This window comes from Dromiciops gliroides, chromosome 1 (assembly GCF_019393635.1).
Source record: "Dromiciops gliroides isolate mDroGli1 chromosome 1, mDroGli1.pri, whole genome shotgun sequence".
Taxonomy (NCBI): domain Eukaryota; kingdom Metazoa; phylum Chordata; class Mammalia; order Microbiotheria; family Microbiotheriidae; genus Dromiciops; species Dromiciops gliroides.
Window position 1 is genome coordinate 47,506,373 of NC_057861.1, and position 15,836 is coordinate 47,522,208.

At 42.0% G+C, this 15,836-nt stretch overlaps 1 protein-coding gene and 1 pseudogene across 1 annotated transcript in view; one reads left to right on the forward strand and one right to left on the reverse strand.

The window, feature by feature from the left end:
* Positions 1-15,836, forward strand: part of FBN3 (fibrillin 3) — a 116,555-nt gene that overhangs the window by 10,655 nt on the left and 90,064 nt on the right. Inside the window, exons 6-7 of the mRNA XM_043990366.1 lie at positions 6,231-6,307; positions 6,389-6,484. Of these exons, the coding sequence (XP_043846301.1) occupies positions 6,231-6,307; positions 6,389-6,484 (173 nt within the window). The remainder of the gene's footprint in view (positions 1-6,230; positions 6,308-6,388; positions 6,485-15,836) is intronic.
* Positions 12,993-13,316, reverse strand: LOC122728814 (annotated as a pseudogene).

The window sequence follows — 15,836 nt, forward strand, 5'->3', positions numbered from 1 at the left end:
ATAATAATAATTTATCTCATGGAATCTTTCTCTGATAATATCGAAATGCCATTTTGGTTCAATAAGTGTAAAATTGTTAACTTTGCCAAGGCAAGATAGAGACCAATGACTTTGGACTTCAATCTGGAGGTCACATTGGACCAGTGGATGTAGGTCATACTGCCAAGCAAGACATATTGAGTATAGAGAGATGAAGGAAAAAGCTGTAGCCAAATATGTTAAGGGCAGCTATGCAGGTTAGCGAGGTGGCTCAGTGGATAGAGATCCAGACCCGGAGTCAGAAAACTCTTCTTTCTGAGTTCAAATCTGGCCTCTGACACTTATTTGCTGTGTGACCTGGGCAAATCGGTTAATCCTGTTTGCTTCAGTTTCCTCATCTGTAAAATGAACTGGAGAAGGAAATAGTAAACCACTCTAGTATCTTTGCCAAGAAAACTCCAAACAGGGTTATAAAGAATCGGATATAACTGAAAACAACTCAACAACAACAACAAATGTGTTAGAATTCTAGGCATTCTGAACTCAAAACTGAATGGAGGGGCAGCTAGGTGGCGCAGTGGATAGAGCACCGGCCCTGGAGTCAGGAGTACCTGGGTTCAAATCCGGCCTCAGACGCTTAACACTTACTAGCTGTGTGACTCTGGGCAAGTCACTTAACCCCAAGTGCCTCACTAAACAAACAAACAAACAAAAACAAACAAACAAAAAAACAAACAAAAAAAACTGAATGGAAAGCAAGTTTAAAGCAAGTAACAATTATGTGTCTTGATGTGCACACTTTCAGATCTGTAAAACAGACCATAACAGGTTTAGAAACTTTCTTAACTAAAACCTGGACATATTAATGAAACAGAAGACCTATCACCCTAGGGCAGTTCTAGAAAGATAAACAGTCCCTTACTGAAAAGGGGAAAGATTGATAGGCCTTCTTTTTTTTTTTTTTTTTTTGAGGGCAATGAGGGTTAAGTGACTTGCCCAGGGTCACACAGCTAGTTAAGTGTCAAGTGTCTGAGGCTGGATTTGAACTCAGGTCCTCCTGAATCCAAGGCCAGTGCTTTATCCACTGCGCCACCTAGCTGCCCTGATAGGCCTTCTTAAACCACATTTTAAACTGGTAAGAAACCTACAGAAATACTTCTGGAATAAGCAAAAAATTATTTCTCTGAGCAATATATAGGCAGATAAAGGTGTATACCACTGTATTTGTTGAATATAATAATCAAAAGTGGTTTACCACCAGATGGAACCTATCAACTAGCTACGATCCAAGAGTGGAATCAAAAAGACCTTTATAGATGACATCCTTGTGGACTCAGCCAACAATAAGCTGACAGAGAAGCCCCAAGCAAATGGCTTATCCATGTGTATTTGTTTGTGAAAATGGAAGAATTTATGATGATAAATTTGGACCATGTCACCACCACCAGAAATAACAAAAGAGTTATCTTTAAGAAGACTGGGATTAGCAACCAATGCAGATCACTTAAGGAAATAGCAGAAACAGTACAACACATTGTTATGGGCTGTAAAAATTTATTACTTACCAAAAACCTAGCAAGACATGACCTGGTGGTTAAAATTACACTTCAGTAGCTAGTTGTCTTTTATGGACTGACAGATGGAAAATCCCCATAATACAAATACTGTCCTCAAATCATCCCAATAAACTCTGCTACAACTAGACCATTATCATAGGCTGAACTTCTGCTCACAGTTGCCTAGACATAAAAACTCAAAGAGCACTATTTAAAATAGTACCATACCAAAAATATAGTTTTCAATTTGTAGAGTATAAAATAATTTCAAAATAGAGAGATCTAGCAGAAGAGAACAAAATTATGTGAGAACAGGACAAGGGACCTATCCCTGTCGTCCTGTTTACAACTAGAGTGATACCAAGATTTCTTCCAGTGAGCCTACAATCGATCAATAAGTATTTATTCAGCACTATGTGCCAGGCATTGTGCTAAGTGGTCGACTTACCAAGAAAAAGTTAAAACAATCCCTTCTCTCAAGGAGCTTACATTCTTATGGGAGAGATAGCTTAAACATAGATAGGTATATACAAGACACAGGGTGAGTCTAGATCCTTACATTTTCATTCACTTACAAAAATTAGATATTTTATCCACCATACAATATCCCATGGAACATGAAATGTAAAAGAATAATAGCAGGCTAATGACGAGTCCCAAGACCATTTCTATCTGAACCCCATCAAAAAATATGATAAGAGTAAGATAATGGTGATGCCCATCATCATCTTCCATTTCTATGTTGCTTCAAAGTTTGCAAAACACTTAAAATAATCCTGTTATATAGGTGGTATAAATATTCTTTTTTTCTATTTTATAGATAAAGAAACTCAGGCTCAGAGAGATGAGCTCGTGTCCTAGAGGTGATTCAAACCTAGATCTTCCAACTCTCAATTTAGCATGTTTTTCACTGTAACACTCTCCCTTAGAGCACAAACTCTATATTGGTTGGTGAATGTTAGGTATGAAGTATGATTATAGAGTCCAGTTTTCTCTTTTTGCTAATATTGCTTCAATCACACCAGAGACCAGCTAGATCCCCTTCCCTCCTCCTGCCCCCCACCCCACTTTTCTCTTACTCCTCTGGTCCTTGTGGAAAGCAGGTCTGTTTTTATTGGACCCACCTTGATATGATCCTAAAAATTTTCTGAGGGTAAGGTGAGCCAACACTTCCCTTGAAAGACTGGCATCAGGAAAGGCAGAAAATATCCTTTTCCAATTCAATGTCACACAATATATATAACTGTTTCTACAGTCCAACAAACAGTTAGAATGCCCACTTTTGTACAAAGCACTGTGATTTATACTGGAGATACACATATTTAAGAAATCATGGTCTCTGTGCCTCAAGGGACTTACAGTCTATTAAAGAGAATATTATATGCCCACTGATAAGTAGGATGTCAGGTGTAATGAGATAGGGAAAGAGGAAAGAGCCAGAGTAACACTTGGAAAATCTGAGAAGAGAGAAATCTTGAAATGTTCATGGAGATGATGGTATCTGAGGCAATCCCCAAAGAAAGGGAAGAGGAAGGCCTGTTTTCTAGCCATGGAGACCAGATAAGATAGAAGGATAGTGGGGAATAGAGGTTGAATCATTGAATATACTAAAGGAAGTTGAGGCAAAATATGTTTAGGATGGTAGATTAGAGATAGATTGTCATCCTAATGAGAACAGGGAGCCCCATATGGTACTCAGGGGAGTACCATAGTGAGACCTTGAGAAAGATTATTGTGGGAACTTTTTGAAGAATAGGCAGGGAAGGAGCAGGACTGGGGGTAGGAAGAATAGGTAGGGAGCTTTTATAAATCCCCAGGTGGTAATGGGGACCTGAACCAATATGGTGGTTATATAAGTGGAAAGGAAAGGATGGATGCAAAAGATGTTGTAGAGGCAGCTAGGCGGTGCAGTAGATAAAGCACTGGCCCTGGATTCAGGAGGACCTGAGTTCAAATGTGACCTCAGACACTTGACACTTACTAGTTATGTGACCCTGGGCAAGTCACTTAACCCTCATTGCTGAGAGACGGGGGGGGGGTGGAGTTGTGAAGGTAGCATCACAAGACTTGGCAATTGATTGGAATTGAGAGATGATGTGGGAGGTGAGTAAGAATGAAGGGTATGTAAGAAAGGTTTGAGAATTGATTGCCCTTCTAGGTTTTTGCAGTTCAGAGGGACAAGAATTTCCTCTCAGCCCTAAGACTGCTAGAAGGTAGATTTGAGTCACACCTGAAAGTTTTGAAAAAGGACCTATACCTTAGAAGAATAGATAGAGAGAAAGGAGCTGAGAAATGGTGTCTTCAGCCCCACTAAGCACTTAATAAACTGAATTGTAAAGTGTTGTTGGCACAGGGACAAGGGCAACAGCCAACAGTATAAAATGAAAGGAGAATCCTAAAGGAGGGTGGAGACATAACGGAAAAGGAAGAGATTGAGGTGGACAATCAGGCCACTGCAGACATTTGGGGACAGAGGACTCGGGCTAAAGTTGCTGTTTGTACTCATCTCTTAAAGGACTTAGAGAAGCTTTTTTAAAAGGTCTGGGTTTTTTTTTTTAACCTAAATTCCCCTTTTTGTGCATGTCCTGTAACAGACACTGTAAAATACTCTCTGTGCTTGCTTCTTCTACCTAAACATTTCTGGTATCCTGATTTGTCTCAAATATGGAGAAACCAGGGGTTAGTGGGAAACACACAAAAATTTAAATTAAGGTTGAGAGCCAAACCTCTGTCTGAATGTTAGGAATTTTCCTAACTGGGGGCTCTCAGCTATTATTATTGCACTAATAACTTTCATCTGACATAAACTCCATAAAAAAGCAGAGGAGAGGACCTGAAAACCATCATATTGGCCCCAGGCTAAAAAGGAAGCTAATTTTAGTAACAGGATGTAGCATATGAAATCACAGCCTCTGATGTGAGAAATTAAGAGGGGGATGGGGAGAAACAATCAAGAACTAGGTGACATTCAACTCTGCCCTTTCCAGGAGTAAGCAGAATATGTTTCATTATCTACTACTGGACATGTATAGGGAGGAGAGGTTGGAGAAAGAGCAGACCTTTTTTTTTTTAGAACTTCTGTCAGCCCTTGAAGAGGTAAGTACAATCAGCAGCTTCAACCCAAATCTTCTGTTCCAAGATTCCTGCAGGAGCCTAATAGTACACTTTGATCTTTCCACCAGCCTTTTGGTTTCTCCTCATTTCTTCTGTCCGTTGTTACTCTTGTGCTGCCTGTGATTTCTGGCTCAGCTCATTAAATCCTTTGTGAGGTCAAGGACGCCATCTTGCTATCTCCCCACTCTTTCCTCTCAATCTGTCTTTTCAAAAACTGTGTGTGATTTAAAAAAAAACTCCCGGGTGTGGCTCAAGTCTGCCTTCTGATTCAAGGATGGGCATAGTCCCAAATCACACTCAGGACTGGGGGAATTCTTGCCCCTCTCAACTACAAATCCCAGAATGCCAGTTCTCAAAACACCTATTATAGAGAAGCAAGCTTTCTCAATAAAAGAAGCCGTTTCAGTACTAAGATTTTTTGAAAGGTTAAAAAAAAAGTAACAATGAAATCACCCCAAGACAGAATGGACTGTCCCCAGAGATAAGTGGGTGCCTTTCTTGGGAGGTCTTCTAGGAAAGGTTGGGTGATGACTTGTTGGCAGTGTGGTAGAGGGGAATTCTTGGAAAGGGATGAGTCAGATTACATGGCCCCAGAGGTTCCTCCCATCTTTGAGATTTTGTGATTCTGCCAAAGTCCAGACTGTAATTTGCAAACTAACCTCTGCTGATGGCATGGTGTCCAGGAATAGGGAGGCAACAGTCCTTCTGTGCTCTGTCCTGGTCAGCCTACCTTGAAGTAGCACTAAAATCAATGGGTAGAATTTGCAAGGATGCAAATTTAGACTTTATTGAAGGGGAGACTTCCTAACTGTCAGAGCTGGCCTGAAGTGGAGTGGACTGTTTTCAGAAATAGTGGGCTGCCTCTCACTTCGAGGTCTTTAAGCAAAAGCAGATGGTTACTCTTTAGGTATTTTGTAGAGAAAAGTCTCTTTGTTTTCTAATTATCAAAGGAAAAAAAAAAGTCTGGGTGGCAATGTGGTTCAGTAGAAAGAGTGTTGGATTTGGGGTCAGACAACCCAGCTCAAACATCTAGTTGCCCTTGGGCAATTCACTTCAGGTCTCTGAGCCTCAGCTTTCCCATCTGTAGTAACAATAATAACTCACATTTACATAGGGCTTTAAAATTGCAAAGGTGCATTATGTAAGGTCTTTTTTGGTACTCTCAATAACCCAATGAGGCAAATTTTATTATTGTTCCCAGTTTCCAGATGGGGAAATTGAGTTAAGTGACTTGCCTAGGTTCACATAGCTAGTAAGTATATGAGGCAGGATTTTAACTAAGGCCTTTCTGGCTCTAAGTCCAGCACTCAAGCCAGTAGACCACCTAGCAGCCTAAGAAATGACTAAAGAGGGGCAGCTAGGTGGTGCAGTGGATAGAGCACCGGCCCTGGAGTCAGGAGTACCTGAGTTCAAATCCGGCCTCAGACACTTACTAGCTGTGTGACCCTGGGCAAGTCACTTAACCCCAATTGCCTCACTAAAAAAAAAAAAAGAAAAGAAATGACTAAAGAGATGATGTCCTCCCACCTAAGGACAGATGATACTGCCTCCCAACCTCAGGCTTTGAGTCCTTGGCTCTAGGTTATCTCCTGCTTTGCAGCAGATGCCAGAGTCCAGGCCAACCCTGCCCCCCCATCTAGTTCTCCTAGGAAAATGGGGTGTGCTGCCCTTGGAGCCCATGACACCACCCAGGGCTGGCCCCTCCTGGCTAATGTGACTCTCCCTCTTTCTCTCTCCAGCTGTGTGTGACCAGAGTTGTCAGAATGGGGGCCGCTGCATTGGCCCCAATCGCTGTGCTTGTGTTTACGGCTTCACTGGGCCCCAGTGTGAGAGAGGTAAATAGAATGCCTTGAACCAGGGGGCAAGCCCAGAGGAAGCCCCTGGGCAAAGGGGGTGCTGGAGTGGGGATGAGGGGCGGGGGGGGGAGGAATCATGGGTACTTGGGAATTAGAGGGGTAGTAGGTGAGGCTTGGGTGGGAGGAGGGGTCTTTGGGTGGGGCTTCCGAGAACAGTCCTGGACAGGGCTGAGGGTTTGGGGAGGTAGGTAGGTGGAGGAGGGCTGGGCTTGGAGATTAAAGCTGTGGTTTGGAGGTGCTGAGGCCCTGACCACTGTGGGGAGCTAGGTACCCAGCTATCCCTCTCCCTGTACAATTAACAGCTTTTGCCTTTAAAAAACACATTTTTAAGTGTGATCCAGTCGAGCTCCAGCCTAGAGATTGAGTGCAAGCATTAGGACCCATGTCACCCTGTCCTATGCGCCTTCTCCCCTTTTTCTTACTCTTCTACCTTCTCTTCCATCTCTCCTATTCTTCTCCCCTTTCCCATCCTCCCCTGCGGCTCCTCCTCCTCCTCCTCCTCCTTCTCCTCTAGAACCCCCTCTAGATTCCCGGGGAAAATGTCCTGGGGATGGAATGTTCCTCTGATGTGCTTGGGGACCTCCTATTGGGAGACTGATACCCAGAGGCTTCCCAGCCCCTTCCAGGCTTCCCAGGCCACTTGGGCTGAGCCCTGTAGCCCTCTTCCTGTCCTGAGCCTCCTAAAGGTCTTAACTTTTTTAAGGGCTGCAACATAGCTCAGTGCAAAGAGCCCCAGATCTGAAGTCAGAGGACTTGGATTCAAATCTATTCCCTGATGGTTACTCCCTGTGTGACCTTGGACAAGTCAATTAAACCTCTCAGGGCCTTACTTTCCTCATCTATAAAATTTAAGAGTTGGACTTTGTAGCCTCTGAGCTCCCTTGTAGCTCTAAATGGAAGATTCTATGATGTTTCTTTTCATTTTCATTTTTTTTATGGGGAAATGAGAGTTAAGTGACTTGCCCAGGGTCACACAGCTAGAGCCAAGTATCTGAGGCCAGATTTGAACTCAGATCCTTCTGAATCCAGGGCCAGTGCTTTATCCACTGTGCCACCTAGCTGCCCCCTTATTTTAATTTTCTAATGGGGGAGAGGGAATCAGGGTTAAGTGACTTACTTAGGGTCACACAAACTAGTCAGTGTCAAATGTCTGAGGCTGGACTTAACTCAGGTCCTCCTGAATTCAGGGCTGGTGCTCTATCCACTATACCACCTAGCTGCCCAATGATCAATGAATCTGTGACCTGATTGGTATTGCCATTCCTTCCACTCATGCAAACAATAACTTAGTCATGCGTCCTCATCCCAAGCAATTCTTGTCCCCTTTCCTGAGGGCCTATCCAATGTGTGAAAGGCCCTCTTCTGGCTCTTTGGACAGTCCGATTGGTCTGTGATCTGAGGGTTCCATGAGTTACAACTACAAGCAGTAATGGAGGGATAAAAACAGTCATCATTGATGACTCTTTAATACTTACAAAATGGTCTAAAGACAATGTGGTCTAGTGGATAGAGAGCTAGCCTGGGAGCCAGGAAGGCTTCAGTTCAAGATCAGCACACTTGGGGGCAGCTAGATGGTGCAGTGGATGGAGCACTGGCCCTGGATTCAGGAATACCTGAGTTCGAATCCGGCCTCAGACATTTAACACTAGCTGTGCGACCCTGGGCAAGTCACTTGGCCCCAATTGCCTCACCAAAAAAAAAAAAAAAAAAAAAAAAGATCAGCGCACTTGGTAAGCCTCTTAGCTTCTATTTGCCTCAGTTTCCTCAACTGTGAAATAGCCACAATTACTATAAAAATAAAAATAGCCACAACACCTACTCCCCAGGGTGGTTTTAAGGATCAAGTACTTGTAAAGCTCTTAGTACAGTGCCTGACACATAGTAGGTACTATATAAATGCTAACTATTGTTATTGGTGTTGTGTTGTTATTATTACCAATGAAAGCACAGGCTCAATCCCTATCCCTCTCTATCTCAAATGACTTTCACAACATCCCTGTTAGGTAGGCACTTCATATGTAATCATCCTTTTTTTTCACATGTGGAAACTGAGGATTAGGGAGATAAACTTTCTTGCCCAGGGTCAAAGAGCTCATGTATCAGGAGCAGAATTTACACTCAGGTCTCTCCTGTTTCTCAGTCCTGTGCTCTTCCCACTACACTTTACTACCTCTTCTCATCTTGTTTAGAAGCTAAAAAGATATGCTTGGTGACCAGCAGCAGCTTGAGATTGTTGAAGGAATGTGGCATAATTTCTTAAATTTAATCTTGGTTCCTTTTCTATCAAACTCTGGATGCATCACTTGGTCAATCAGAAGTATCTCTCTAACAGAACAAGTAACTTGATAAGCTGTCCTCTAACTGCATTTCTGGTCATCTGGTCAATAGACATTTTTCATCCATCTGGTGTATCCTGTATATATAGCTAGGTTGATTTCTCAAGTGATAACGGACAATAACAACAACAATAGTAATAGTAACAAGTTAGCATTTCTAGTGTTTTGAGGTTTACAAAGTCCTTTCTTGACAACAACAGCTCTGCAAGGTAGGTAGTACAAGAATTATCATCTCTATTCTACAGATAAGTAAATTGAGACCCAGAGATCTATGACTTATCCGGGTTGTTCAGTTAGTAAGTGTTAGAGTTGGTACTTGAACTAAGATTGTCCTTGCCCTTTTCCTCTTGAGGTCAAGCTGCTTTATTAAGAACATCTGGCAAACAGAATCAGAAAGGAAATCACTTCTGGAAGAGGGAATGGGGAGGGGGATGTGAGGCTAGAGACACAAAGGGGCCTTTGCTTGTTTGTGCAGCCTTTGCCGACATCTTGTATGCATAAAATGTCTTCAAACAGGAGGTTTCCCAGAGCACTAGTGGATTGAGCTTGGGCCCAGAAATCAGACAGACTCTCCAGCTGTGCAGCCAGCTGCTCTCCACCAAGACACAGAGTGGGCACTGATCAGAGAATGGAGTGGGGGAGGGGGTTCACTAGATGTGCTCGAGTTTGCTAGAAAGGTCATGGTGGGGGTGGGACTGGAGGAATAGTCTATCCCACTGCTTCCCAACCTCCCCGGATGACCCTTCAAGGGTGGCTTGGTCTGATCATTTCAGGGGTTTTAACAGCAGGGTGCTATAGCGTACAGAATATTGGCTTTGTCCTAAGAGGGCTTGGATTCCAGTCCCAGCTCTTCCACTTATTATCTGTGTGATCTTGGGCAAGAATTTTCCCCTCTTTGAGGCTCAGTTTCCTCATTTGCAAAATTGGTGGAGTAGATGTCTTCTAAAGTCCCTTCCAGATTTAAATCTTATGATCTCATTATTTCTGCATTGTGGGCTTAGAAATCCCAGGGCTGACTTTGCTCTTATGAGATCTTTCAAGAAAAGACTCAACCTATAGTGATCTTAGCAGTCTTAGGCTAGCTTCGGAGATACCCCATGAAGCCATTCCATGGGCTCCACAGGAAACAACCTGTGGGAAGCACCTTCCATCTTTGGGAGATGTCCTGCAAGGAGTTTCTTCTAATTCTTGGAGATGGACTGGATGGGATACCCCTGGCTTCAAAAGATGCCCTGTAGGAAGCACATTGAGCTCTTGGAAGTGCCCTATTAGGAACACCATCTAGCTCCAAGAGATGCTACATGAGGAGGGCCATCAAGATCCGGGAGACAAACTGTAGGGAATATAGCTCAACTCTTGGAGATGCCCTAATGAGAACACTATGTGGCTCCACAAGATGACGTGCATGAAGCACCATCCAGCTTTGGATGGCAGCCCTTCTAATCCTCAGAGATGTCCTGAGGGTAATAAAGTCTGGTTCCAGATGTACCCGGAAAGCATTATATAGCTCAGGGAAATATCCTCCAGGACATTTCTTACACCTCTTAGGGATGCCCTATTGGGTATCCCATCCGGTTCCAAGAATTAATGCATAGGGAGCATTGTTGGGATCTAGGACATATCTTGTAGGAGTACCTTCTAATTCTTAGAGGCTCAAATGGGAGTACCATCTGGTGGCTACTGTCTGGGCTCACCGTCAGGATTTAGGAGACATCCTACAGGGGGTATATTTTAATTTATCAGTTATGTTCTTCCTGGAGGGAATACCCTTAGTTTCAAAAGCTGCCCTATGGGGAACACTATCCAGCTTTGGGAGATGCCCATCAGGAAACACATTCAAATTCTTGAGGATGCTCTATTAGGAACACCATCTGGCTTCAAAAGCTCTAAGACTAAGGGGGGGCATTGTTGAGATCCTACAGGGAGCATCTTCTACTCCCAAGAGATATTCTGTAGCAAGACCTTTATGATTCCTTCCTTTCTTTCTTTCTTTCTTTCTTTCTTTCTTTCTTTCTTTCTTTCTTTCTTTCTTTCTTTCTTTCTTTTTTTCTTTTTCTTTCTCTTTTCTTTCTTTCTCCCTCTCTTTCTTTCTCCCTCTCTTTCTTTCTTTCTTTCTTTCTTTCTTTCTTTCTTTCTTTCTTTCTTTCTTTCTTTCTTTTTTTTCTTGAGAGACCTTTGTGATTTCATTGGTATGGAGATGTTCCAGGTGAGAAAAGTGGTCAAGCCAACAGATATTTATTAAGCACCTCCTGTGTACCAGACATTGTCCTGAATACTACGGATACAAAGAAAGGCCAAAATTATTCCTGCCTTCAAGGAGCTCACAAACTAATGGGTGGAGATAGCATGCAAAAGACTATGTACAAGAAGGATAGATAGAAATAGAAGTCTAATTCTATCTATGTATGTCCATATAGAGAGATATAGATAGCTATCTATATCAGTCATGTGTGTATGTATATAAATACATACATATATACGTACGCACATACAGATGTATAGAAATTGGAGATAACCTCAGAGGAAAGGCACCAACAGTAAAGAGGTCTCTGAAAGGCAAGAAGCTGGAATTGTAGTTGACTTGAAGGAAGCCAGAAAATTTAGGGGGCAGAGCGGAGGAGGGAGAGAATTCCAGGCATGGGGACAGCCAGTGAAAATGCATGAAAGGGGGCAGCTAGGTGGAGCAGTGGATAAAGCACTGGCCTGGGATTCATGAGGACCTGAGTTCAAATCTGACCTCAGACACTTGATACTTACTAGCTGTGTGACCCTGGGCAAGTCATTTAACCCTCGTTGTCCCAACCAAAAAAAAAAATGCACGAAGGTAGAAGATAGAACACCTTTTTCAAGGAACAACAAGGAAACCATTGCCACTAGATCATAGCTATGGTATAAAGAGGAGAGGAAGTATAAGATGATTAGAAAGGGGCCAGTTTATGAAGGGCTTTAAAAGCCACACAGAAGGTTTTGTATTTGATACTGGAGGTAATAGGGAACTATTGGAATTTATTGAGCCAGAGAGAGATATGGCCAGACCTAAGTTTAGGAAGATCATTTCGGGAGCCAAGTAGAGGATAGAATGTAGTAAGGAAATACTTGAGGCAGGAGGGTCAACCAGCAGGCTATTATGTTAGTCCAGGCATGACATACTGAGCACCTGACAGTGTCAGAAGACAGAAGGGGGCATATGCAAAAGAAGTTGTGAAGGTAGAATCTTCAGGTTTTAGCAACCAATTGGATATGAGGTAAGAAAGAGAAGTTTAAGATCACTCCCTTTACTGGCACTGATTGGTAATTTACAATTTTTAGTGGGACAGCTATAATTTATGATTTATATATTATTATATTTATAATTTATAGTGGCACAGTGGATAGCACACTGACCTTGAAGTTGGGAGGACCTGAGTTAAAATCTGACCTCAGACACTTACTAGCTGTGTGACCCTGGGCAAGTCACTTAACCCCAGTTGCCTTAAACATCTGTGGCCATCTCCATTCATTCTGATACGTATCTTGCCACTGGATCCAGATGGCTCTGGAGAAGAAAGTAAAGTTGGGGAAATTGCACAGCCCTCCCTCACTTAAATCCAATTCAGTGCAAGTCATGACATGACCCCAGTGTCATGGTCCTCTTCGAGAACAAAGGACAAACAACAACAAAAATTTATAGTATTAGTTGCCTGGGGCCGCTGAGAAATTATTTTCTCAGGGTCACACAGCCAGTACATGTGTGTGTATATATATAAAAATATAGATGTTCGCTGACATATATGTGCATAAATCCATATACACACATATGCATATATGCATTGCATATATGTGTGTATATATGTGAGACAGGCTTTGAGGCCTGGTCTTCCTGTCTCTGAAGCCAACTATCTCCATCCATTGTTATCCTGTCTTTCTGTAGCTAGACTCAAAACCACAATGAAGAAAACATAATTATGTTCATATAAACACAAACCTATCTAATCTACATAATTCCTTAAATTATAGCTGCTGAACACACGTTTCAAACAACCATTCATGATCAAAGTTCTCTGGTTGATAAAAACCATTTAAATAGGGCAGAGTTATGGCATATGTTTAAAGGAAAGAAAAAGGAAATCTCGTTACGAGGCGTCTTTCTAAAGGGAGGCCGCAAAAGACCATTACTCATTGGTAGTTTTTCTCAGATATGCTTATCAAGTCTGCCTTTCCTCCTTTCTTCCAAATGCCAGCGAGGATCATTTCTGTTCCAGGGAGAGACTTCTTGGGGTTTTCCAAGTATTCCGTCAGCATATCCTCGCCCCAGACGATGCCTTTGCTTTTGTTGGCATACGTGCCCAAGAATCCTGGAGCCACACCAGTTTTTATTCAAAGAGTCCACTCCGATTAGGTCCAGTCCTGTGCTTGCCTCCTTTTCCAACTGTGTGGCACTCACTGTGCATGCTTCTGAACAAAAAACTCCTCTTGTCTCTTTCAACGTGGACCATTGTGGAGTTGGCTCTGCCTTAAGTGAGCTTGTTAACCACTGTCTTTAGTTTCTTTTCCTTTGACCAAGGACACGCTGTACCTCTAATAAAATGGATTTAATAGGGATATATGTAAAGTCTTGCCCTTGGCTCCAAAAACTAGACTTCATAAGTACAAGATGGAGGAGGCATTTTGCCTGAAAAAGATCTGGAGATTTTAGTGGAAAGTAAGGTAGATAACAGCTAGGCGGCAACAGAGATAGAGCGCCAGGCCTGGAGTCAGGAAGGCTCATCTTCCTGAGCTGAAATCTTGCCTCAGACACTTACTGGCTGTGTGACCCTGGGCAAGTCACTTAACCCTGTTTGCCTAAGGCTGGATTTGAACTTAGATGAGTTTCCTGAATCCAGTCCTGGCGCTCTATCTGCTATGCCACCTAGCTGCCCAGATTAGACTGCACTTAACATTTAATCATCCTCTTGCATTATAGCAATGGCTGATAAAATGTTTACAGAATGATAACATTTTGGGGTAGGTAGGGTGGATAGAACACTGGTCCTAAAGGCAGGAAGGACAGGAGTTCAAATCCAGCCTAAGACACTTATTAGCTGTATGACCCTGGACAAGTCACTTAACCCTGATTGTCTCTAAAAAACAATCACCAGGGGCAGCTAGGTGGCACAGTGGATAAAGCACCGGCCCTGGATTTAGGAGGACCTGAGTTCAAATGCAACCTCAGACACTTGACACTTACTAGCTGTGTGACTCTAGGCAAGTCACTTAACCCTCATTGCCCCGCCAAACAACAACAACAACAACCAACCAACCAACCAACCACCAAAAAACCAAAACAAAACAAAAAAACCCAAAACCCCAAAACCAACCACCACCAACCCAAAAATAGAATAGTAAAATTTTAGTAAATATCACTATTTAAAAATCTCCTACAGGGGCAGCTAGATGGCGCAGTGGATAAAGCACTGGCCTTGGATTCAGGAGGACCTGAGTTCAAATCCACCCTCAGACACTTGACACTTAGCTAGCTGTGTGACCCTGGGCAAGTCACTTAACCCTCATTGCCCTGAAAAAACAAACAAAAAGAACAATAAAAAAAAAAATCTCCTACAGAACTCAGGTGATAACAATAAGGATGATAGTATCTAGCATTTATAGTAAGTTTTAAAGCTTGCAAAGCACTTCATAAATATGATCTCCTTTTATCATCCCAATGAGCCTGAGAAGCATCATCATCATGATTATTCCCATTTTATAGATGAGGAACCTGAAATAGACAGAAATGAATTGACTTGCCTGGGGTCTGAGGGTGGATTCAAACTCAGGTCTAGTCCTCTATTCACCTAGCATAAGATAGAAACACCTAAAATAATCCCCTAAAAAGTTAATTTTCTGGCTTATTTGGAAAGAGCCTAAAGGTATAAAGAAAACCTTTCCCAAGAGCAGCTTGGTACAATGGAAGGCTTAGTGGTTTCAAAGTTAGTGGACATGGGTTCAAATCCTACCTGTGACCCTTATTGTCTATGTGACATTGGTTTCATCAAGTCTCCTTTCTGGACCTCATTTTTCCTCTCTGTAAGATTGCATCAAACACATAGCCCATGGACCTTAACCATTTAAAGTGTAATTAGGAAATATTTAACAAAATAAATAAAAGTACAATAAAATATAAAATTGCGTTTCAAAGAAGAGTAAATATGTAGCCAATAGGGACCCTACCATTTCTATTTGAGTTTGAAATTCCTGGACCAGATAACTCTGAAGAGTTTCCATGTCTGTCAGAAAAGGAAAGAAACAAACATTTATTAAATGTCCACTAGGTGCTAACTCTTTACAAATATTATTTCATATGATCTAGGTATGTACTGTTTCCATCGCTATTTTACAGTCAATGGATTGCAATTTTCATAAGTTTTTTTGTTGTTTTTTGGTTTGGGTTTTTTTGTTTTGTTTTGTTTTGTTTTGTTTTTGGTGAGGTGATTGAGGTTAAGTGACTTGCCCAGGGTCACACAGCTAGTAAATGTCAATATTTGAACTCAGGTCTTCCTGAATCCAGGGCCGGTGCTTTAGCACCACCTACCTGCCCCAATTTTCATAAATTTTTCAGAGTTATCTTGGATCATTGCATTGCTGAAAATAACCAAGTCATTCACAGAAGATCATCTTACACTATTACTGTTATTTTGTATACAGTACATTTCACTCTGCATCAGTTCATGTAGGTCTTTCCAGGTTTTTCTGATAACATCCCGTGTTTGTTTTTGTTTCCAATGAAGTAACTAAGAAAAATAATTATGTTTCAATCTGTATGCAAATACCATCAGTTCTCTCTCTGTAGATGGATTGCATTTTTCACAAGACCTTTGGAGTTGTCTTGGATCATTGCATTGCCGAAAATAACCTAGTCATTCACAGAAGATCATCTTACACTGTTGCTGTTATTTTGTATACAGTACATTTCACTTTGCGCCAACTCATGCAGGTCCCTCCAGGTCATTCTGATAGTATCCTGCTCATCATTTTTTATA